This window comes from Peromyscus californicus, unplaced genomic scaffold (assembly GCF_007827085.1).
Source record: "Peromyscus californicus insignis strain IS unplaced genomic scaffold, ASM782708v3 Scaffold_12__1_contigs__length_115047231, whole genome shotgun sequence".
NCBI lineage: Eukaryota > Metazoa > Chordata > Mammalia > Rodentia > Cricetidae > Peromyscus > Peromyscus californicus.
Window position 1 is genome coordinate 69,878,202 of NW_026294413.1, and position 25,509 is coordinate 69,903,710.

At 48.2% G+C, this 25,509-nt stretch overlaps 1 protein-coding gene across 1 annotated transcript in view; it reads right to left on the reverse strand.

Annotated features, from left to right (window-relative positions):
- Nucleotides 1-4,733: 4,733 nt before the first annotated feature.
- Nucleotides 4,734-25,509, reverse strand: part of LOC128107439 (T cell receptor alpha chain MC.7.G5-like) — a 357,479-nt gene continuing 336,703 nt past the window's right edge. Inside the window, exons 4-7 of the mRNA XM_052733275.1 lie at nucleotides 8,660-8,917; nucleotides 7,284-7,328; nucleotides 6,405-6,512; nucleotides 4,734-5,782 (exon numbers count right to left, since the gene is read on the reverse strand). Coding sequence (XP_052589235.1) covers nucleotides 6,406-6,512; nucleotides 7,284-7,328; nucleotides 8,660-8,917 — 410 coding nt within the window. The 3' untranslated portion in view covers nucleotides 4,734-5,782; nucleotide 6,405. The remainder of the gene's footprint in view (nucleotides 5,783-6,404; nucleotides 6,513-7,283; nucleotides 7,329-8,659; nucleotides 8,918-25,509) is intronic.

Genomic DNA, 25,509 nt, shown 5'->3' on the forward strand with positions numbered 1-25,509 from the left:
AAAGGAGGAAAGAAACGTGTCTCTTCGAGGGTGATACAGTGAGAGGCGTCAGGGAGGCCATGGAGTACCGTGGGGCCCCGTGGTCCTGAAATTTCTCCATCCTGACATCCCGGAAGCTGGAAGCTGGAACCTGGAAGCCACGGAAGGAGCAACAAATGTTCATGACAGTGAGAAGGTGCTGGGGTCACGATAATGGGAGACGTGGCCATCTGCTAAGTGGGGGCCTGGTGAGCCCCAAGTATACCTGGGCATTGGTGTTTTAAAGCAGCAGTCTGCTTTTATCTCAGCATGGGGGAGCATGGATGCATCTGACCAAACACAGGCCATCTTGCATGCAGGATTGTGGTCCATCCTTCTGCTCATCTGACATCCCACTGCTTTACATCTGCCTGGGGATTCCAGTTCACTAAGCATCAGCGTTCCCATTAGGTCTTCCAGTCCCTTCAACAACATTGGGAAGTAGGTGGGCATGCGCTTTTGTCTCCAAGTGAATGAAAAATTGAGACAGAGTAAAGTTAAAAGCCCTAGGAAAGAAGGTTGGGGAGGGACAGTGATGCTCACAGATCAACCCCTGCTGTGTCTGACCCCTGCCTGCATAAGATATTAACAGAAGCCATGAAATTCCAGCCACTGACATCTCTCACACTCACATACTGCCTGGACTGTTGAGTTTAGTTTATACACACAAATGCAGTAAACTCAGGTTTTTCCAGCTTGATGCGTTTTGACAGGCATCTGTCCCGATGTACCCACCATCCAGATTCCAGGTCAGCAGCCCCGAATTCCAAACCTGTGTGCTCCGTTCCCACCAATCCTTCCCCCTCTAGACACCAGCATGTGAGTGCCTGTCATGGGCTATCCCTTTGACTTGTCCTTCAACTTCATCTGTATGGAGTCACAGAGTCCCTGAAACCCGGCACAGCGTCTGCTCCCTGACAGGTATCCCGTGTGAAGAAAGCCTTGGTTCCCAAACTACCTAAGAGAGAATGTTGGTACAAAGTGGGAAACTGAGGCTGTGGCCTTACAGATTACGAGGAGTGGAGCCGTGGATCCTGGGCCAGCCAGGTTCCCATATTCCACCTGCTGTGCCCTCCTGGCTTCCAGCAGGGTGGCAGCTCTCTGGGTTCCTCTTGTAGGTGGGTCTCATAAACCTGGGCAGGCAGTGCCCCCTGCTGCCTGAGGACCTGACCCTAGACTCTGTGCCGAGTAACAGGATCACACAAGTCTGGAGTCCGGTGCAGTCAGTGACTGGCACAGTGCAGGAGCTTGTGAAATGGAAGTCACCTGCCCTTTTTATTTTCCCTTGGAAAGAGTTTTTCCTAGGCTGTGGGTTTTCCTTATCCAGAAAAAAAAAAAAAAAATAGACCAAGGGAGAAGCAGCCTTTTTTGGTGGAGTACTGCTGCCCCCGTGTGGGTATCTTGGGACACTACAACAGACTGGGACACCAAGACAGAGGGTTTTCAGGTCTCAGGTTCTGTGGCTTCCTTGGACCCTGAAAAACAGATGTCCACCAGGGCTGTGACACTTGAATCTCAGTCTAGAGTGGGAACGAGAAAGTATGGGGCTTCTCGTGGAAGGTATCGTTTGGGGAAGCAGCCTTAGGAGTGGGTGTGGGCAGATGCAGCTTCGTACCCTGTCCAGCGCAAGGTGGGCTGGACATAGGCTTTCTCCCTTGCACTAAGTACACAGAATGGTCTAATTTGGGGGCAATAGAGGTCAAGGGGAGGGCGACTTCTGGGGAGTGGAGCAGCAGCGCCTCCCCAGCCGGTTGTTGGGCATGGGTGTTAGCACCGGGGCCCGCGAACCCCGGGCCTGCGAGCCCCTCCCCTGCGGGCCCCCGGGCCTGCGAGCCCCGCCCCTGCCGGGCCCTCCCCGTGTGCCTGGTGGCCTTCTTTTCTGCACCTGTGGTTGGGCTGCGGTCTAACGGCCCAGCCTACCTCTTCTGGGCACGTGGCCTGGAGAGATGCTATCTCTGACTCTGTATTTTTAACTCTTCTTTCCAGAGGATGTGGCTTCTGCGGGAGAGCTTCAAAGGGTGCCCTGTTTGCCCCTGTCAGCAACCATGACGTCACGGAAGTGGGAGGAGGCTATTCAGCCCCCAACACCTGGAGGGAAGTGGGCAACTCTTTCCACTTCCTGTTCTACTTTTGGCTATTGATTCAGTATCTGACCAGCTTACCGCTTCAGGGTGCAGCTGTCTGTGTGGTTCTTGGAGAAGATCCTGTGCCTTACATGTCTGGGTGAAGAGAGGCCCGAAGCTTGCTGCGTTGCTCATGTGGCCTTTACACAAAGCAGGGGCTGGTGGTCCTTCAGACTGCCCCAGTAGCCAGCAGAGGCGTCAGCAAGGGTCACGGTCTTTGACAGGTCTCTCACACTCACTCTGGAAGGATCCCGTGGAGAACCGGCCCTAGCTATGTGTGGGCAGAGGCAGCCTTCACTTCCTGTCCAGGGCAGGGTGGGTTGGACAGAGCCCTTGCCCCCTTGTACTAAGGAAGCCCAAAGCCCTTCTTCCAGCATGCTGCTTGAGGGAAGTAGGGTCCGGGGGATTAGTGTGGCTCACAGGAAAAACGGAAGTGGACATCAAGGGACCTTTGGCCCTGGGTGTCAGTGGTCGTGTATAACCAGAGCTGAGACTTGTAGAAGCCTGTGTTTCCTAGTAAGTGTCCTCCAGGATTCAGGGGGACGGTGAGTGCTTGCCCTCACGGCGGCCCTCATTAACAGGCCTCCACTCCCGTTTTCGTTATTGACAGTTTGCCAGGTTACTCTATTCCTTGAGGAGCTGAAACGGTGGCTCCCCTGGCCACTTCCTCCGTTGATGTCCTCTTTCTTCCCTCTCGAGCCCATCCCCCTCCCCAGTGACTAATGGTGTGGGGCCTCACTGGCTCATCCGTTGGTGTCTGTTGGGTGCCGGTACCCAGCACGAGGACATACTGATGAGCAAGGTCCTCCTCCCATTCCAAGGAACACACGCGGTCCAGCACACTTCCCCGCCAAGATGTCACTTGATAAGCGGTAGGAGGGTCTCACGTGAGATTTGGGAGTTGAACTTTATGGTGTACCCGGAACCAAAATGAGACCAAACAAACCTATAAGCTCCAGATGGCTGCCTGAGTGGTCACAGCTGGATGCTCCATAGCCCAGGCCTGTCCAGCCTGCCTGTTTCCTGCCTGCCTGAACTGTGACCCCGGCTGCACTCAGGAGGCAACTATCTGGGGGAAGTTTCAAAACACCTTCCACAGTTCTGGCCTTGGGACGTGAGGGGTCCATTTTTCTGCCGCCCGAGCTGGTCTACATAAAGCCCTTGAGGGAACAGGGCGTTTGTCTGGACTCTGGACTCGAGAGGCATCCATTTTACAGCTGGCCCTGGCAAGGTGTTTGCTGGGGATGTGTGCCTTCCCCCTGTGAGTTGGTCCAGGCTGGTTAAGATGCAGCGGCCGCTTTGTGACCTTTGCTTGACCATGTCTCTTTGTCATGACTTCAGGTTTCTGCAGTAGCCCCCTTCCTTCTAGACTAAGCAGTGGTCAGCCTAGAACCCGCCACGAAGGAGTCTCTGCCTGTTTGTAACACTTGTTCAGCCCCTGTGGAGACTTAGCCCCAGCTGTGAGGGGATGTTCCTGTTCTGATTGGATGGACATTTCTCTGGGGTGAAGGTGACCTTGATCTCTTGGTGACCTCCTGCCTGCCTGGGCCTTGTCACAACCTAGGGTGGGTTGGGCCTGGAAGGAGGAAGCCTTACTCCCAGGCGTGTGGCTGGATCTTCAGCCCCTGCCACTGCACCTCACTATGGGCCTCGGGTAACCTTGGGGTTCTAGTGACTTCTAGAAGTTGCTGTCTGATGGCTCTGGGCTAGTGAGGTTCAACAGAGGCCTGGGTGTAAGAGTACAGGTCAGTGGAGGGGTCTGTCTTTGGCCTCTCTACTGTCTTCCAGGCTTCTTACTCTGCCCCATGCCCACAAGGTCCCCTTCAGCTTCTGCATAACCATAGCCAATTTTCAGGAGCATGCCTACTTCCCCAACCACCCACACTTCCTTTGCCTGGATCTTTTTTTTTTTTTTGTAGAACAAAGTGAATTACCACTTTAGGAGGGAAAAAAAAGACAAACTAATTTGCCCTAAGTTTTTAATGGTTGATAAAGGCTTGCTCTACTAACCTTCCCAGGGGCATTTTCATTTAATACAGGGAAGAGAATGGTTTAATTAAAAGAAATTCCCAGCAGTAGTTCTCTGGCAACGTGCCAGACAGATGAGGAGGGGCTTGGGGAAGAGGCCTGGGAGCCCCTCCTCCCGTGTGTGAGGGTGGCCCTGTCATGGTGGTGTCTCCCAAGGCCGTTCACTTCAGTAATCTTAAAAGGCTTCTGTGTCGGCGAGAGATGAGACCGCTTAGAAGTAATGGGATTCGGTGGTCACTCTAACCAGGGGCAGCCAGGACACGGGACATGGGTTTTTGCCGTGGGTAGCCTCCGGTCCCACCTGACACTTCATATAGATGGTGACCCAGAAGCTCACAGAAGGGAGGGGCATGCCTAGCTCACCCGCTAAAGCTGGTAGCCCCATCTCTATGAGAAGCAGCAGCCTGGGTTACGGCTGGGAGGATTTGCGTATTTCCGGCTCGCATGGTCACGGACTCCAGGGGGAACCGGGCAAGGATTGGGTGGTGGTGGGGGGAGTCCTGGGGGTTAGTAAGTACTCTATTTTGGTCTGGAACAGGCAGGTGTTCACTGGTCTCTCAAGTGTATTCCCATCAGAATCCCTACCCTTGGGGAGAGGAGACCACCGACGGCAGAGGCTGGGCAGAGAGAGGTGTGCTGGGAGGCCCCAGGGACCCCCGCTGCTGCTGGAGGTGAGAGTTTAGGACACCTACTTGGCCAAGTCGCAGCCATCGGTTTATAGGGTAAAACACAGTTTCAGCGACAAGTCAATCTGAGTGTGAAAGCAAAAGAATGTGTCCCTGGAGGGCAGGAGCCAGTGGGTGACGATGTTGGGGATACTTGTCATTCTTGTCTGGTAAGTTTCAGCTACAACTTAGGACACCCCTCCCGCGTCTGAGGTGTGGGGTGAGCGGGACACACACACTTGTAAAAGGAGCTCCCTGGCCCTTGGCACAGCTTGCTTAGTGGAATTTTTAAGAGTTCATTCCGAGAAGAGGCTGGGCTGCGTGATATCCCCGTACTTCGGTTTCTCTCTGCCCAGCTGGTGATAAGCAGCGTGAAAATGCCCCCACCAAACCCAGTCAAATAGGATCACAGTTTCTGCTCTTCTGAGTCATCTTTAATGAAGTCATGGGCAGCAGAACGATATACAATGTGGGTCAGACACACACGGTAGCAGGGAAGGTCTAGACAATGAGGTCATCTTTTCTACACCTTGAGGAAAGGGTAATGTGGAGTTCTTTATGGATGCTTTATAACAAAAACCAAAACATGTTCTTTACAACATTCTCCGGGAGCTGCGGTCCAAGAGATTCTACTGGGGATCTGTCATGGGATGGGGTGGGGTGGTGGGGAAGCGGGGGAGTGGGGGGTCTTCATATCCAGGAGAAGTCGCAGCCCCTGCCTTTCCTGTGAATGGCCAGCAGCAGTAGGTATAGTAGCTCTTAGCAGCTGTTCAGCAATCTCCTTCACAAAGTCAGGAGATCCAGTCGGCGGCGGCGGCGGGATTGTGAGCCAGTCAGACCGAGAGCCTTCTTTATGGGGTGGGAGGGCTCCTTTTTGCTTGAAGAGGGAGAGGAGGGGTGATGAAGAGGAAGGAGCTGGGGAGTTCAGCCTCTTTCCGTCTTGCCGACCTGGAGTGAGGAAAGAGCAGAGGTCAGGCTTGGTGTTGACCACTAGGACTCGGGGATGCCATGGGGATGGCTTTGTTTGGGGCTGTGCCAGGTGACTGGGGGCCTTGTCAGGGTGCAAGCACATGATGACTCGAGCCAGGCTTAGGGGGTAACCAATGTAGTGTCTTCCAGCATCGAGCTGAGAGAGCTTGCTAGGAGCAGGAACCCAGGAAAGGGGGTTCCACTCTGAGAGGCGGGGCCAGAGGCACGTGGTCCATATGCATCAGAGTTGGACTTTCTCTCCTCCTCTACTCACTGGCTATGTGGCTCTTGATGTGACCTGACCCCACTGCCTTCATTTCTAAATAAGGATAATCAGAGCTGTTCCACATATATCTGAGGAGAGGCGTGGCTAAGCTGAGGATTCTAAAAGGAGTGTGTTCTGTTAACCACGCTTCAGGCTACTATTACAACAGCAACTTGTAACAGGGAGTAATAGAAAAGGCCCGAGGGTCCAGTCTTTATTTAAAAATTTTGCTTTATTTAAAAGCAAATTCCCATGGGAGGTGGTTTGCTCTCAGGCCTGGGTCTTAGCCTGAACCCCCATCCCCTAACCCTTCTCCAAGCTTTGACGACTTCTCACCTCAACTGGACCACAGCCGCAGCGTCATGAGCAGGTTAAATCCGGCCACTTTCAGGAGTAGGATTCGGAGTCCCATCACTGACAGGTTTTGAAAGTTTAGGTTCATATCTGTAAAACCAAGAGGTCATAGCCGTTAGGGGTGTGTGCATGAGAGGTCTGTACAGCAAGGCACCGTGGACTTTCCCAAGAGCTGGTTAGGTTGGGTGTGGGCGACTTCAACTCCCGGATCCATTTCTTTTAGCTTTTGTGCACACCCCAGGGCAAAGGTGTTTGTGTATTCCTCCAGGGCAAGAGCATTGTGTTTTAAGACAAAAACCACCCAAAGGACTTAGGCCATATACTATTCCGAGGCCCTGCAGGCTTTGACGTGGGGTTGGGGTAGGTGCTCAGGACATGTCTTCTCAACCCTGTGGGCCTGGGCCCCTCAGTGAAACCACAGTAGTGATGACTCAGTTAGGTGGTTGCACTGGGACAAGACCTTTGCCTGAGGCCATGTGAGTTCTAGGCCTTTCTAGAAAGGAGCTTCTAGAGGGACAGTGTCCTCAGAGTGACACGGTTAGTGCAGGGCTGCTCTGAAAGAACCCACAAGCTCCACAGCTGCTTTCTTTAGCTGTCCTTACCGAGGATCTATGACAGAGGCCGGGGAGTGCCTCACTGGCCGAGTGAGACCGAAGGCACAGCTTGCTTAGTACGGAGAATGGAAAATGAAGCTAACCACGCTGGAGGGATCCAAGACAGAGCGTGGGCAGCTGGGACTAGGTGTGGAGGTGCCGCTCCCACCCCCAGATCCACCCCTTCTCCTCCCCTGTGCACTAAGGGTAATTATGGGCTCATTGCTTCCTCCTGCATCATGCAAAATTGGGCAGCTCCTTCTCTTACCTGTTTCAAAGCTTTTCTCTATCAACTTGGCATCACAGGGAATGTCTAAAAAGAAAAACAAAGACATTTTCTTGAGTCTAAACCATGTGGCTTTTCTGTGATTCTTTGGGAGAGAACTGGGGGACACAGTGCCCAGGGGCATCCAATGGTGCAAAGGTCCCGGTAGGACCAATGCCCCGACTTCTGGGCACCCTCTCATTCTTTCAGCAAACGCTGGCTGTGCAAAGTATATGCTGCATGACATGGACCACAAAGTCAAAATAGTCCCTGGACTCGGGCAGGTTTCAGCCCAGAGACCAGTGAAGGCAGTGAGACATATTCACAGTGACTAGGGCCATATATTTCCGTGTATTCCAAGAAGTTCTGAATCCCACTTTTTTCCTTTGTTATCTCCTACTGAGTATCTAGTCCCACTGACTCAGACGCTCTGCCGCCTTCCTTGACACCTCATTGCTTTTTCTTCTGTGTATGGTTCTGTCCTTGAAGCCCAAGTGGTGTTGGCCACTGGAGTCCCTACCAGCACCTGGTAGGGACTCCATCATCCCTCTCCTGCATTCTCTTTCTTCTGCTGGACCTACAATCCACCCTCCATGCAGCAATCAGCCTTGTATTTTATTTTATTGAATTGTTTTTGGAGACAGAGTCTCAGGTAGTCCAGGCTGGCCTTGAACTTGCCGTGTAGGTGAAGGTGACCTCCACTTATGATCTGGCCCTATTTACATCTTCCAACTTATTTCCTGCAGCTTTCCCTTGTTCTCAGCACTCTCCTTTCTTGGGCTTTGACAGGGTCCTCTCTGGCCTAGGCACGGCTGGTCCCTTCTTAACCTTTGAGTTGTAGCGTGGTAGCATTTCCTCAGAGCCCTTCTCTGAGGTGGTTCTTTCCTCACCTCTAAGTTAATGCACGTATTAATTACAGCCTGACGTAATTTACATGTCCCTCTGCTGAGAGATGGTCTTCCTCGATTAGAATGGTGCTCCCTAGGGGCAGCCTCCTCCTCTGACTCCTGACGTCACTCCAGCATCTGAGACTTGGTACCCTCACACTCTTGGCAGACAGAGAAATCAGGGCAGGCAGCAGGGGAGGGCAGGAAGGGCATGGAAACTGGGCCTGCGAGCTCAGAGAGGGCAAGAGGCTCAAACAAAGACAGGAAGGTGTGAGAAGTCAATGCCGGGCCGAGGCCCTGTATCATGTTCTCTGGTCTGCTGGAGGGCCAGGCATTTGTGGCCTGCTGGGACAGGGCTCAGTACTCCTAAGTAAAACAGGATGTGGATTCTGACGACAGCTGATGAGCACATGACCCAAAGCAGCTTTTAGACACCACAGACATGAGCTGGGCCTCTCCCGAAGCAAGGAGATCGCGTTGGGCAGCACTCACCTGAACTGGGGTAGGAGGCGTTCTCCTTGAAGGCATCTTTACAGTTGAAACTATTTTGGTTGCTCCAGGCAATTGCTCCGTTGCTCTTGGAATCCATAGACCTCATGTCCAGCACAGTCTTGTCAGAGATGAACACTTCAGACGCCATGTCCTTTGACACATTGATTTGAGAATCGAAGTCGGTGAACAGGCAGATGCTGCTGTTCTTGGACTTAGGATCTCTCAGCTGGTATACTGCTGGTTTTGGGTCCTGGATGTCTGTGGGCCAAGAGGACTGATGTTAGAATGATTTTTTTTTTTTTTTTAAAGTTTTTGTGTCCTAACCTAGGCCAGAACTCAGAACCCAGTGACAGGCAAGGGCAGAGCTCTCTGGGTTAGCTGGTATTGTTCTGAGGCTTTATACCAGAAGTGACATCTTAGAAACAGCTGTTCACGATGGACTGGGGCTTAGGGACAGGCACAAGTCATGAGTCCTGGCCAAGATCTCAAGCTCTCGGTATGTCGTCACTTTCCACGTGGTCCAGTCTGGCATTCTGGAAAACCAGAAAGGTGGGGCCACTAAACCAGCTTGTCATTCTTCGACTTAACGGCGTCTTCAAAACCTCAGGAAGTCTAGTCAACAAATTTGCTCTGGCAGGACGCAAACAAGCTTAGAAGAAAGGACCCAGGGACCAAGCTATCCCTCTGGAGTGCTGTCCCCCAAGTAAGCTGGACACTGGCGGGAAATGCAGGCCTGTGCTATTTAGACATTAAGTTGGAAAAAATCTATCACATCACCAGGCGATTTCTCTCTCACTGATAAATGTTTTGAGTAACAAACCAAAATACCCACATCCAAGTCCTGACTCTGTAATTTACTCCCAATGGCCTTGATTAGGTCAACGGGCGGCTTAAGTCTAAGAACTTTCACATATAAAATGGACATGCTCCTTCACCCACCTTTCCAACCAGGCTGTTCTGAGAAAAATGAATATTTCTCCAAGTCAAATGAACCTAATCAACCACACAGCACTGAACAAGTGTGCCAGAGTTTCACCATGAAAATGTACTACTGAGCAAACCAATCACACTGTCTCCTTATTCCAGGAGGCGGGGAGCTACTGGAGGCCTCTCCTCAGTGCCGAGACAATTCTTGACTTTTTCTGAGGGATTTTGTTTTGAATGTGACTCTCGCTGAGTAGTTTCCCTACCCCTTCCACCTTCAGAGGAGGAAGCGGAGGCTGGCCAGAAGGATTTAACACAACAGACCACCTAGAGAGTTTTCAGCAGGGCTGGGACCAGAACGCCCTGTCCTGTGCTCCCCTCTCCCACAGCTCTTCACTATGCATGGAAGTTTTTCAGATCTGGGTGATGCTCTCTGCTCACTGAGACAACCAGGGTGGCCTTGGCGATGCAGGCTTCCAGCTGGATCCTGAACCAAAGACATCAGGCGCCGGCATAGCTCTAGGATGCTGAGTTAAGACAGAGCTGCCTGGAGCCTGGTGCTGCCCGTGGAGCAGCAGAGCTGGGTGGGCGCCATGGTCAGACATGGAGCTTTGCCCCTTTCAGACAGAGAAGGCTGCCGGACAGGAGCTTCCTAGTTTTTAGGCCCTTTCCTTTTCGGCTCCACAGATATCTACAGCCACCTTACCTTTTCCCCGAAAATCAAAAACAAATCACCTTTAATGGGAGGTCTTTGGGGTTCTGTCTCTCAGAGCCCCGTGGTGAGAGACATCCTATTCCTACCTCATAAGAAAAACACATTTTACCACTGAATGGCATCAGAGGTCACTTTAGCAGGACTGGATCAATTTTTCAACTGTAAGTTCAGCTGTTCTGGATCCTAACCTGTCATCACAATTCAAAACAAATACAGAAGGCCATGTCTGAACGTATTAGCCTGCAGGTCCCCAGGGGCACTGCGGTGATGGAAAACGCCCTCGCCACTGAATCTGTGCCCTGTAGTTAAGCACTGGGAACTCAGAAATGAGAGTTATTGACGTGGATGTGGGCCCCATTCAGGTTTGGACAGCGTCAGGAAACAGTACCACAGGCTTTTCAGGAAAGATGGCCAATCTATCTGCATAGCCCTCCTAATGCCTCCTCTCTCTCTCTCTTTCTTTCTTTTTATTTTCTTTCTTTTACACAGGGTTTCTCTGTGTAACCCTGGCTGTCCTGGAACTAGCTCTGTAGACCAGATTGGCCTCGAACTCACAGATATCCACCTGCCTCTGCCTTCTAAGTGCTGGGATTAAAAGTCACTGCCTGGCTAGTATCTCTTTTTTGGTTTGTTCTTTTCGTCCCTTTTTATTATCAGATTTGCCTACACAGGCCAAAAGGCTTGTGCCTTGTTTATTCCAAGAGCAGATCTTTTTTCTTGTTTCCCTCTGCTGGAATTCTGCCCCCCTCCTCCCCATACAGATCTTATCAATCTGTCGAGGCTCAGCAAATCTTTTCCAGCACAGAAAAGAGCCTCTCTCTAGGGCACCTTCTACCAGGGCTTGAACCCATCTGAGTTTTTTTATCCCCACCACCAGTTGTCGACACTGAAAGAGTTCGTTAGCTTGCTAAATGTACAGTGTTCTCAAGCTTTGGCTAGTTTTTATGCTGTTTGGGGACAGGTCAGACATCTATCTTAGGCTTTTTTATTCTCAGCCTAACATTATCTAGAGTGATAGCTACTTAGAAGGCATTTAAAAGTGTCCGCTGAATGAGTAAAGTCATATTTTAATGAGTTTGACCTAGAGAAACACAGATATTTAAGATTGATAGTGGTGCCTTTCCCCCTTTGCAGACCTCTGTAAAACAGTTAGTATAATACCCCCAATAAGCCTCACCCTGCCATAGTAACAATGGCCATCTCCAGGGAAAGGATTGATGACACTGACCTACAGGGTTGCCAATGGTACCACTTGGGATGACTCACCGGATAGTACCGCCACTCGGGTTCCTTTCCCGAATGTTAATTTACCTCCTAGTCCTCCAGTGTTCACACTGCAGGAAACGCCTTTACAGAAGCTCGGGAGACCTACCTAGTCCATAGACAGAAGATGCTCTGGTCCCCCACAGCATGGACAGTCATAGTCTGAAGACTTAGCCCTTCTGCTGTCTGGTACTGCAATTCTGTCTCTTCTCTGAGTAGTTCTTTCCTACCGTCCAGTTCTACTGTAATTTCCATAAATTCAGTAGAACTCAGGAGATCAAAGCTCCCTGCTCAGAGCAGCGGTACCTTGGATCCTCCAGTTGAAGGATCTAGATTATCACCCACCTCATGATTGCCAAGGGGTCAATGTGGGGATAATGTTTCCCCAGTATTTAGTGCTGGGTGGGATGGGTTCTTTCTAGAATCATTTAAGATCCTGCAGAAGAAAACACCCGTGTCTTGGACAGAGAGGAAGAGGAAGGACTTGTGCATTCTATCCTTGCCTCATTCTCCATATTTGGAGGATTGCTTAATTTGGTCCCTGCTCCAAAGATTAGTTTGGGGCTAGAGCTGAATTCCCACTACAGGTAAGGTCTCTGAAGAAGCCTTTGTGATACCACTCTGTTAGAGCCCATTGGGGTCTCAGGATACTACCCTAAACTGTCCTGAAGTTCTTGGCTTCTTACAACTTCTTTTTACCAAGGAAACTGTTGCCCTCTCTTTTTACAATAGTAAAAATTTAGTATGGCAAGGCCATGATAATAGTACTAAGGATGTATTAGACACTCTCCCAGGGAAGGGTTTCTTGTTACGTGCAGGCAACATCTCACATTCTGATGTGGTGTTATCAGTTTGTTGCTGAAGGTGGAAACAGTGTTAAATACAACTGGTGAAGGTGGGGCCGAGTTTACCCCAGCTCCGTCATCCTCCTTGTCCATCTTCTGCTCTATCCTTATTCTAGCATGCAGGACACTGGCCATTCACAGGGCTCAGTCATTTTCACCCTTGGGCGAGGGTTCTGGGACTCGACTCAGTTCTGAGAAAAGCCTCTGTGAACTGCCATCCTGTTACCACACTCATTAGCTAACCCAGAAGTTTAACTACCTGCAGCAATAAAAGAGAATTTGTGTTTGCCATTAACCCATCTCTTCCTCCCCAAGGGCACTTAGCTAATTTTCTGAATGTTCAGGTTATCGGGTGCTGATCTTATCAGCTTCGCTTGAAAGCACCGAGTATCTGCAATTCTTTTAATTTTTTTTCCCTATAAATTATTCTGTTCAGATTTTCATATTCACTTTGGCCCCTCTCTGACTTCAGTATGAGTACTGGGAACACTTTCGGCCACCACAAAAGCCTGTGGAAATAAGAAATGATGTTTTGTGCACCCCAAGTTTGCTAGAGATTACACTAACAGGTCATCAGGCCTTCTTATTCTGGTCGTTGGCATGGTCATACTCACGTGGGCGCACAGCCAGTCTGGTCCCTGATCCAAAGGTCAGCTTATTGAAGCCACCAGATAGCACACAGTAGAAGGGTGCTTTACAAGAACTCTAACCTGGGCTGGACCAGCCTGGATGGGGCACTTGCCTCCTGCCTCAGTTTACCAGTCTCCCTCAAGTCAGCCTTCCTTTGATGAAAGAGAAGTCTCACCACTGAGAATTTCCCTCAGGAATAGTCTCATAGACCTTTCCGTCAGCCATCCTGGAGCCAGTGAGGCTTTCCTGAAAGGTAGGTACCCATTCTGGCTTCTACAATACAACTGAAGACGTAAGAGGCAACTTGGAAGAATGTGAGGAGCCATGGATTAGTTGCAACATGATTTTTAAAGTACACATTGTTTTCTTTTCTGACAGGGCCTTGCTCTGTAGCCCGAGGCTGGCCTTGAACTCATGAACCTCCTGCCTCAATTTCTTGAGTGCTGGGACTACGGATATGTGCCGTCGTTCCTGGTAGGAAATGCATCTTGAGGGAAGCGGCACTGGTAACACGTGGAAAACATTGGCAAGGCAGGATCGGGTGTAGGAGGGCCCTCCCTAAGAGATGGCTGTCATTCCTGAGCATGCGCACAGACGACAGTCATCCTGGCAGATCCACAAGGGCACTGCCTAGCGAGGAAGCCAGGAGGAAGCTCTGCCTCTTCTTGGGGAATTCCACGATAAGGACTGGCCATATGGGGTACAAACCCTAAAGTCTGAGAATAGTGTGGACAAGCACAAGCTCTCAGTGAGGATGCCACAGAGCCTCTGTCCTTCTAAATGTGTGTGAAAAAAAAAAAAAGAATCCGAAGCCCAGGAAGTATAGAAAGTGTGTAATGTATTCTAGTTCTGAAGACTGATAACGCACACCAGCATTTTAAAGTCTGTGTGTTCTTACAATAAAGTAAGCCAGTGCTTCTCAAGCTTACTTTTTAAGGTTAATGTTACTATTCATTAATATCTCGTGTGTGTGTGTGTGTGTGTGTGTGTGTGTGTGTGTGTGTGTGTGTATTTCGGTCTTTGGGTCTGCCTTCTCTAGCTATAGGACATTAAACTTCCATTCTAAATGCTAGTCTAATTTTCCCCGTTAGGTTCTCTCTGCTCTGAATCCGCTTGTTCTCCTATTCATTCCTGCGGCCACAATTAGGGGCCTCGCTGGTGCTAATTGTTTCTTTCTAATCATTACGAAACAGCTTCATTTCCTTCCCACAACTGCACCTAGGCAGCCGAGCTGCACCCACTTGTGCCCTCTCCAGCAGACCCAGCCTCGGGGATCTGCACACACAGACAGGATGGCATCTTCCCAACAGGTTTACCTGCCAGGAACAATGTCGGCTTGAAAGGCTTTTCCAAACACACATTCTTGAGCTTCCTTCCACGGTTTCCTGCACATTTCAAAGATGAGTCTAATCCCAGGGGGAACATTTCCTCAGCGTACCTCTTTTCTCTGTGGTCCCTCAGATGGACACACAGACATCACATCTTTATCATCACACCTCTTCTTTTTTTTCTGCTAAAACCCATTTGTCCTGCGCTCTCATTACAGACATTTTTATCCTTTTGCCTCTAAGCCCTGGCTCTCCAGAAAGATGGTGGGCTTTCTAATCTAGGAAAACCGACCCTTGGCAGGGAAGAGACCCCTTGATAAAGCATGAGAGCAAACACACACAGGAGGAGGAGGAGCTTTCCCGGGAGAGATGGGAAGCTCCCCCACCAGCATAGGCCTCTTGGGCATTCTAAAATTCTACTCTCTGCTGCACTATATTCCATGTGGGTGGACTCTATAATCTCCCTGTTTTAAAGGCCAAACAATTTTCTCTGTTGGAGAATTCTTACTAATGCCAAAACCAGCATGTTTTAAACAGTGATTTTCTCTCCATCTAGCAGGCACTTTTGAAAAGGTTTTTTTTTTGTGTGTGTGTGTATTTGCGTGTGTGTGTGTGTGTGTGTGTGTGTGTGTGTGTGCACGCATATGCCATTGGGACACATGTGAAGGCCAAAGGACAATTAATTTCAGAGGTTACCTCTCATTTTCTACCATGTGGGTCCAGGGATTGAACTCAGGTCACAGAATCAGGGGGCAAGCACCCCAGCCCACTGAATCACCCTGTTGGCCCAGGAGGCATTCCCCACTCTTAATAGTCATTTGTTTGGTGATGCCTACATCCCAGGCATTGTGCTGAGGTATAGCAGTGTGAGAGTGAAAGAGCAAAACTCTGTCCTCGGCGAGATTATGGCAGGAGGATGAATGTAAAGAGGAGGCACTCTGGATAAGAGGTTGGCCCTGCCTTCCTTTGTATTCACTGCAACCCGTTTGGGCCTCCCCAGAATCTGGGTAACCCTGGACCATAACTGTCTGTTTAAACTTGAGATCCTGGAGGGAGAGAGCCTGCCTTTCCTCGTCTTCCCTCCCTTCCTCCCTCTCATCTAACATAACGGTTGCGACACTAGAGCTGTCCAATAAATGACTACCGCACGGGTCAACCCCCCAAACAGTCTCTTTTCAATGCAGTCCTAGTATTTATATTCTGTTGTTATGTCTATTGAACTTCTGTAGGGTCTAATTTTCCAAATTTTGTATTGTTTTTGGCATTATGTAGGCCTTATGTTCCTCCTCATCTCTCAGCTGAGTATGGAGTTTCTGAGGAGTGTGTCCGAAGTTCACTATCTTTGGGGAGTTTAATCCATCATCTTTTATGAAACTCAATGATAAGAAAAGTAAAAATAAATCTTTTGTTACACTTAGTCACAATTTCCTCTCTGATAAAGATCTAGAAACCACAAAAGAGGCTATCCCTGTAATGATGGAAAGGTTAATTCCCCTTGGCGACTCTCTTAGAAAATACATCATTAAGCCAATGGCTGGGAATCTAGAATCCAAGTCAACCAAATCTTATGAGGAAACACACAAAATTAGTTCAGGAACTACTGATTCATCATCTAAGAAAGCAGAAGGACTTCCTAAGGCCAGGCACTTACTTGGATAAACTTGGAGTCTTGTTCCACTCCCCCAAGTGAGCTGGCCTGCTACCTGTGCCCCCACCCTGGTACAGCACAGTACAAATACCTGCCCTCCGACTGGGTAGTTGCCCGTGACCACTTAGAGCCTCTTAGGGAACAAAACGTTTATGTGGCCCACTTCATGGTTTTAATATTAATTCCTCTTTCTTTGTAGGTTAATACCCAATGAACAGTCTCGTCTCCTAATGTTTCTGTTTCCTTCTCTTACGTACCCGCATCTTGCTAATACAAGTATGACTGTACTTATGCCTCCAGAAATGCCGAGTCCCTATGCCATGGCTACCATGGCCAGAGGATTAAGATGTACAAAGATTGGACCAAACCTCCTCACCTGGGGAAGGAAAAATGTACACCCAGGTGGCCTTTGAGGTACGGGGTCTTCCTTCACACAGTACAGGTGGGATGGTGGGAACTGGGCAGTGGTATGATTAATAATAAATAATAATAAATTAATAGTCAAGTATATTTAACTCAACCTTAGTTCTGTTTTTCTGAGCCCTGTGATCTTGGGCCACTTGCTCACCCCAAGTCTCTGTTTCCATATCTATAAAATGGGTCTAATATCAATTACCTATTATCACTAGGATGGATGAGCGCACAGCTCTAAGAAGGGCATAGCCCACTCACTGCCATGCCAGGCATGTTGTAAGCAGAGCTAATAATAATACATTATTATAACTACCTGCATGCTTTACATGGAGAAAGGGGTGAGGCTTCTTGTAGCCAAAGGAGACCCATTTTTGTCCAGGATTCCTTAGCATCCAGGCTAGGAATCTGTGTTCTATGAGAAAAGATGTCATTGAATGGACAGGAGATGGTGAGTGTCTCAGACACAGAGGGGGCAGTAGGGTAGACTCTGTGCTTGCCAAGAAGAAAAGGTCTTCGGAAACCTGACAAGAAGAAAATCTCTTCTCTAAATTTGGATATTTGTCCTTTGAAGCAGAACCCTTATCCATTATTCAGCCCGGCCTCATTAGACCTGACATGCCGACAGTTACTCGACTCAGTAAAGGACTCTGTTAATGAGTGCAGACCACTCCACTCCCTCACCGTAGGACGTCCTTCCCTGACTCAATCTGTTCACAACGATTCCCCAAGGATCCTTTCTGCAGTACTCACACGGATGAACAAGGAGGCTGGTCCCTCTCCCAAATGTAAGCTGGTAGTTTCCTCCCGTGGCACACAGTGAGGAGAGCCTTTGATGAAACCCATCTCCCGGGACCTCCCTTTGCTATCAGGCCTGTTGAGCTGGGGCAGCGATCCAGGGAAACACCGACCACACTCCTAGGTTTGTCAGAGAGCCCTGAGTCCTGGTGCCTAGTGGGATGGATGGGTACCAAGAATGGGTATTGGAGAGTTCCTCATCCTACAACCCAGTTACACTGAAAACCTACCACTCTCTTGTGAGCACAGAAGGAATACCCTAATACCACCACTATCAACCACCTTATCTGTGGGGCAGATAGTCTGGTCTGATTCCATTTCTATTTTTCCAGATACCAGGGGCTTCTGAAAGTGCTCTGAGACAGAGACCCCAGGGGATTTTAGAGCACTTGTGCTGAAGCACCCCTAAACTTCAGGCAGACTCTCTTCCCTCTGCTCTGGTCTTCCTGTACTCTGATGTTTTCCATTCCTAGCCTTCTCACCATGTGCGCCCTAGGCGGTTGATTTCTGCAAAATCTTGTCTGAGAAGACTCCAGGCCAGATTAAGGCCCTTCGTGTGACTTGGGCTTTTATCCCATCCTCTTTTCAGCCTGGAGATAGGCACCCAAGGCCATTTGATTTTTCTTTATTTCCAGTGACCTTGATTCAAACAGGCCCTTGGGTCTATGAAATCCTACATCAGCAGAGAAGAAAGTTGCAACTTTTGAAAGACACGAGGAAAACAGATCTCATGCTGCCTACTTCAGAGATTACTTCAGCTGCCTACATCAGAGACGGGAAAGCTCACCGCAGCCACAGCCGAGGCTTCAGCCTGAAGCTGAGGTGGCCACTCCAGCCATCTTTGGCCCTGGCATGCTGCTGCCTCCCTACTGACCTCCTACTGTGGTTGAGAGTTGTTACTGAAGAGCTGTGTGGCTCCACTGAGCTCAGGGTGAGAGGAAGGGGCTTCACAGTACCCTGCATTGATCAGGACCCCAAGCTGTCTCAGCCACAGCAGCAAGCTGTCCCTGAGATCCCTTCAAGCCCTAATTTCTGTCATCAACTGTTCACTGTGAAAGCAAGCCAGAAATGGTGGGGGGCAAGCTTTATAAAGAAAATGGGAGCTGCCGGATAGAGAGGGTAGGAGAAAGCTAGTTGAAGCTTAGGGCCATCGAGAACCTTGTTTGTTAGTGATACATCACAGATGATGGTGTGCGTACTCCACTGCCCCAGAGTCAGGAGAAGGAGGTGGCCAGCACAATGGTAAGGAGAGATGAGGGGAGCTGTAGCAAAGGGCTACTCGCGGAAGAGGTTCCTTCGCTCACTTACTTGGTATCACCACCACGTGGGTTCCCTTCCCCAAAGTTAGCCTGCTGTTTCCCGTAGGCCCACTCCGAGAAAGGGCTTCACAAAAACAACCAAGTCTGGGCTCTGCCCTCTCATGGAGGACACACGCCCTTCACAGTGACTCTGCAGCAGAGACCCAGCAACAGGAGATCTTGAAGTATTTCCTGCAATGGCTGTTAAGAAGACTCAAAGGGGCCCTTGTAAGGAGAGCAGACAGCGCCAGCCCTCAGTTGCTACCCGCGGCCTCCATTGCCCTCATCACAACCACCAACGGTCATCACTTTTTTCCTCATCTGGGAAAAAAAAGAGTCCTTATAAAACTCTGTGAAACACTTTGCTTCCTCTGCGGGCCTGCAGGTTGTGAGAGTTTCTAAGGACCCGTGGGAGTAGGCAGCCATTTTCTCACGCTTATCTGCTCCACTTGTGTGGAAGGTCCTGCTTTCTTGTGGATAGATGCAAAAATTATTTTTCATTTTGCCAGGAAGAGCAGAACCAAGAGAACATCCAGCCTGCTGAACTGGGGCACACGCTAAGAACATGCCAGGGCATGATTCAGAGCTGCCGTGCTCTCTCTGGGCCTGAGCGAGAGCCATGGGTGACTCACACTTGACTCATTCCTGTCTCTGTCCTCACCTCACTCTACGATAGTGATTGTTGACAGGCTTTTTTTGTCCTCCAAAAGTCAGACATCTCAGTACAGAACAGACTTGATTCCCTCCTCAGAACTGTGGATGCAATTGTCTGTCTCCTGCCAAGGTGTTTAAAGTGTCCACTGCTATCCCTGCCCACCTCCACCCCAATTCGCTAATACGATTGAGGGTTTTCTCTTTCACTTATTTTTATTTACTTATTTTTGAGACAGGGTGTCACTATGGAGCTCTGGATAGCCTAGAACTCATTATATAGAAAAAGCTGGCCTTGAACTCAGAGAGCTCAGCCTGCCTCAGCCTCTCAAGCATTGAGATCAAAGGTATGTGCCACCACACCCCAAGACTGAAGTTCCTGAGATCAGAAATCACATCTTAGCTTTCTTCTTTGTTTTGAAATCAACCGTGGTCCCTGGTTTGTTGGTGACACTCAATAATCATTTACTAAGTTGAACTGGCTTTTATGGAACATTGTTATTGGGGCAAAGAGGCCAGTTTGGGAAGAAGTTAAAAGCTAAGTACACTCTGAACTGCAAAATCTAAGTGCTTAGGCAAGGGAAAAACCAAGAAAGCATTTCTGAGAGATAATAATGAGACTGCGTACACCAAGGCACTGAGTTTCATGTTGATTTTGAGCAGAGAGATGGGAGCCGTATGAGCAAATAAGAAATCTCTTGATGGAAACAAATGCCACCCCCCGGCAGTAGCTTGACAGTGATTCCTTTTAAAGGGTCAAAAGAATAATATAGCAGGAACATGTACTCCAAGTCAGTAGCGTCGCTGTGATCAGAAGCAAGACAGCCACAACAAGGATCACTTACACACCGGTACAACAGCTGCAAATTCACAAAAGCAAACCGAGTGGTGCTTTCCACCACTCACCAGGGCTCTCTGTGGCAGAGATCCAGACAAGGTGGCACCTGCAGCCAGGCCTGGGATTCCAAAGGCACACTCAGGTTTGTTACTAAGTGTTCCAGGGTCGTGTACACACACCAAAGTGGCGTGGGGCATATCATTTTAACCTTCATTTTCCTAAGACGATTGGAAGATGAAAAGAAATAAGGCAGAACCCAACAGGAGATCTGTTTGGTATATAGCAGGCTTCATAAAAGCTCTGACTAGTATTCAGTCTGAAAAGCCATTTATACAATTAGAGTTTCCTTTCTAGATAGGACCTATGGCAATTTTCCCTATTGCCACTTCCCATTTATTATATGCTGTTTCCAGGTACGATACTCATGGATACTATATGTAATGTAAGACTATTGTCTACTCATTTTCTTATTTAAACACCACACAAAGCCAAGGGTAACTCCTTATCTCCCCGCAAAAGACAAAGAAGGAAATGAGTGAAAACAGATGTTTTTCCTTCTGTAATATAAATCAGGTTACTCATTGAACTCACTTGGATCAACCAGCAGTCTTGTTCCCATCCCGAAGATAAGTTTGAAGCCTGTATTGCTCACAGTGATTTGTCCTGTGACAAATTGGTCTATTTCCCTCACTTGCCACTTTCACAACACAGCTGGGCACAGACAGGCCTGGGAAGCCCACGATCAGTCTTTAATAAAATGCTTTGTACATTTTCTGTTCATGAATGAATCTTGCACTCAACCTACAAGACGGTCATTCATTCAACAGTGGTCACAGAATATGGCCCCAGAACCAGGCTTGCATTAATTTTTTTTATGATATTGGATGATTAAAGCAACCCTTCTGAGTCTGACCTGCCTTTTAGGAAGAAAATAAGTTCTGAATTAGATGATTTCCAAAATAACAGCTAAGTAAGTGGTCTATGATCTAGTAATATCCCAAGTGCATTATCCTGTAACTCACAAACAGCCAGGCACTTGCAGACAGCTCACCTGTAGCTGCTCTGCCTGGGAATACACAAGGAACAGTGAGGGGAGGGGAGGGAGTCAGCAGGAGGAGAGTCTGCCATTTCCCTCACCCTTCTCCCCACCTGAGTAAATGATCCGAACAGCGCAATGCTCTGTGTGTCACGGAAAAGAGAAGAGAATCCTTTAGAATGGGGGCATCTAGCTCAAGACTTTCTGAATCTCCACTTAGGGCAACATCCAAGGATGGAAAAGCTAAACTCCATGCATTTCCTTCCTCTCTGTGATTGGCATTAGTGAACCATGACAGAGCCTGTGACAACATGAAGCAGAAAGACCAGGGCTTTGAGATCAGGCAGGTTGACCAGGTTTGAATCTAGGTCTTTCAGATAACTAGCCACAGAATTTGGGGCAATCACTCCTCTTAGCTTCATTTCCCCACCCCCATAAGATAGAGAATAAGAATACTGTCCCTTGCCTTAGAGAGCTCTACACTCAATATTATATCTAATACTATACCCACACATCACAGGCACTGATACCACAGTTATTATCTTTTCCCTTGATGATGATGATGATGATGTTGATGGTGATGATGATGATGGTGGTGGTGGTGGTGGTGGTGGTGGTGGGTGTGTGTGTGTGTGTGTGTATGTTGTGTGTGTTTGTGTGTGTGTGTCTCTGTGTGTGTGTGTGTGTGTGTGTTCCGGGTATTGAATTCTCACCATCAGGCTTGTGTATGAAGTATTTTACCTGTTGAGGCATCTCATGGGCCAGTTATTATTATTAATATGCTGAGTTAGATTATTGATTAGCAAGGCTATTCATTAAGGTTACATAATATCTCCCCCTCAGAAATTGCCTCTGAAATATTCTCAAATCCACATTCTTGAATTGGATGAGCTCTAGGTTCACAAAGGTGGGGGCTTCTGAACCACAGATGTCTACACTCCCCTTCTACTGGGAGTGTCTGAGGCTCAAGGAGGGGTGATGATTTGTTCAGTATTGCACAGTAAGTTGATGCCAAATCAAATTTAGCTTCTTGTCTAAAACTGGCATCCCTTGGGTCCTTAGTTTGTACCTCACTGACTCTTTGAGGACAATGGTTTGTGTAATGGGGCACTTAGTCTCTGGAGTGAATTTGGCTTGGCTTATTTGGGGCATAGGCGAAAGAACCTTGAGCCTCCTCAATGGCAGTGGAAGCATAAATGGTCTATTAGATAGTGGCCATGTCATTTTCTGCTCTTCCAGCGGCCTCTGTCCATTCAACTCCACTTAGCAAAATCCTCAGGTGAAAACTCTAATGTTAGGAAGAGCTTCTGTCAGCCTCAATTCTTGGGAAAAGCCTTAATGGAACACTGAATTCCACCTCAGAGAAAATATGCTCAAATCAGTCTTAAATACTATCCAGAGATTATAATCTTAATACTTTAGGACTTGATTATAACTAATTAAAAATAAGATACAATGACAAAATCACATCTTGTTCACTGTCCCGTGTATTCACTGAACACTCCGTGGTTAGTACAGCACCCCACACTTACTCAGGTCCACTCTTAGCTGGGTTCCCCTTCCGAAGGTCAGTGTGTTTACTCCTCCCAGCTCCCACAGTGTCTGAGGCCTCACAGTAAACAGTTTTCTGTCACCTCTCTCTTCACGTACACCAATGACTTGGAAAACACTTGAGATTTAACGTAAATCTCAGGTTTGACTTGTCATAGGAAGAAAAAGTTCTCACTTCCCAACCTCAAATGGAGCAAATTTAGAGTATTGGTGGGAAGGGACACGAAAGGCTATCTGAGTCCAAGTCCCAGTGAGAGAGAGAGAGAGAGAGAGAGAGAGAGAGAGAGAGAGAGAGAGAGAGATTCTCCAAAGCAAGAAGGCTGCTGTGAGTTACATTTCTAGTTGGCAGCGGAGAATAGAGTGTAGATCTTTTTGATTCTCAGTCTAATATTTCCCCCTTTCTCTACATCCTTGAATGCCCTGTGCCATTTGATTCATTTCCTCCTTCCCTTTGGCCTGGGGATTCTGGTGTCTCTGGCTGCTCAATTTCAATTAAACAAATATTTGTCAAATTTGTAAAAGAACCGTATTAGATATTGCAAGGGATGTGAAGAACCTTTGCTTTCATGATCTTTCACTTTTAACAATGGCTATTCTTGGGGATGAGTTTCTATAGCTCTACATGCTACAGACTAAGACTGTACAGCTAAATTTGCCATACAGAAGGTAAGAGGACTACGAAGGATGTCCTAGGGAAGGAGCACACAGTCCAGGCTTTTCACAGGAAGCTAGGTTATTTCTGGAGAAACTACCTGATTATCTAGGGCCTTAGTCTGCACTCCATCCTATTCCAGTGACTTAACTCTACTGTTACTTATAGCTCATCTCTTACTTTCGTGTTCAAACGAAGAGCCCAGGAAGGTACGGCCTTCAATCCACACATTGTCAACCGACAGAACAAGGATGCTGCGGTCCATGAGACACAGCAGGAATGTGCAGAGACCTGAGCCCAGACAAAAGGACACAAAGCAAAGATGTGAGCAGCATTTACCTGGAGAGACTAGAAGCCTGGTGCCCTTTCCAAAAGTGAGTTTGCCGTATCCTGAATTCACACTGTAGCAAACCCCTACACAAAAAAGGCCTGCAGCATAGGGCTTTTCAACTTGTGATACAGTTTGGAAGGAGAAAGAAAGCTCATCATTTATGGAGAACAGACGATATGCCAAGAGGCTTAACAATCTCCACACATTACATAACCTCACTAGGACTGTGACCTTGGACATTATTATCCTCTTTAATAAATGAGGAGAGGGTGACCTACGGCTAAGCAGGCTGTACTACCAGCATCGCCAACAGACATTCAAATATTTGCATCTACATGGTATTTTAGCAGAGGGCTCAGATCTCGGAAGATTCCTCTTCATCATTCCTTCTAGTATGGGGTTGCGCGCGCACACACACACACACACACACACACACACACACACACACTCTGGTTTTTGCTAGAACTAGTAGGACTCTAGCAACAGTGAATCAAAGCCCCCCCCCCCCCCCCCCCCCCAGTTTGGCCTTCATTACAGAGCCATTGTTTGGAACATAATGGCATTTTACCCTCAGCCTTCCCATTATTCCTTCCCTACGCCACTTACCAGGGTTGACCAGCAATCTAGTTCCACTCCCAAAGGCCAGTTTATAGCCTCCACTCTTTCCACAGTGCTTCTTAGCCAGTCAAAAACACCCAGGAGCACACACACCCAGACTCACGGCTGTAGCTTTTCATCTACAAACAGGCTGTATCTTAGCTTTCTTTTACACCCCACAAAGGACACAGGTCATTTATCTCAAACCTAGGGCATTTGTGGTACCCAATTTAACAATGAAGTTGCTTTCTGCCCATGTCTCTGGATCTATTGCCCCCAAACTCCCAATTTTCAACTCTATTTATCTAACAGATGTATCTAACTCTTCTCTCATCTCCATAATAGTTGTTTTTAGATTATTGCCACAGTGTCTCCCTAACTTTAACGTCAATCAATTGGCAACTTCATGAAGTAGTGTTCGGATCACTATAAGTAAAGGCTCCCCCACCCCAGTCAACTTATCCTGTAAGCTAGGGGCTTACTCAAGTCACATTCTGCCTTCAAAGTCAAGTGACCCCTGATTATATAACATGATGCTTCACACTTGTTAAAAACAAACAAACACCAGTTCTCTGCTTTGGCTTTGTGAATCTGCTGTTCAACATTTGGCCCACAGGCAACTCTGAGCTTTCTTTCCTATTAGAAAAGGACGTGGGCAAAACAACACTATTAAATGTTAAGGGATGCATGAGGGATCCTATAAACGTCTTTGCTCAAATCTCCCGAAAATGACCAAGAAAGAGAAGGTCTATTGCATCCCATTGTGTGCTCCCAATGCTACCATCTCAGAGAAGACGATGCGAGGGAGAGGGAACCATCCAGACACTGGACTCACTTGGGATGACTTGGAGTTTTGTCCCAGTTCCAAAGCTCTGGTGAGTCCCAGAATTCACACTGTCAGGGAAGTCTTTACAAAATGGTTCCTTTGCCTTGCCATTTGCATCCGAGTAACTTTCAACTCACTACGCTTCCATGAAAGAGAGTGTTTTTAACCAGTGCCCACGGCGACAGATCCACATGAAAACAGCCTCTTTACTAAGAACGTATATCTCAAAAGAGTTCTACTGCCTGACCTAGCTTTTACTTTCTTTTTGTTCTATAGACACATATTTTATATGTGGGTAGCACTTCAGAATCTATGAAACATTTTCACATACATTAACTTACCTTTATAATAACTCAGGAGGTATTATTAAATACTCCCTTTTTACAGATAAAACTGGTCCAGTGCACTAGTCAAACCAGATTTAGAGGACCTGGATGTGTTCAGTTAAGCTGCCCTTTCTTTAGGATCAGCTCTCTGAGCTAGTGTTTCTAGGGATCCTTCATGACTT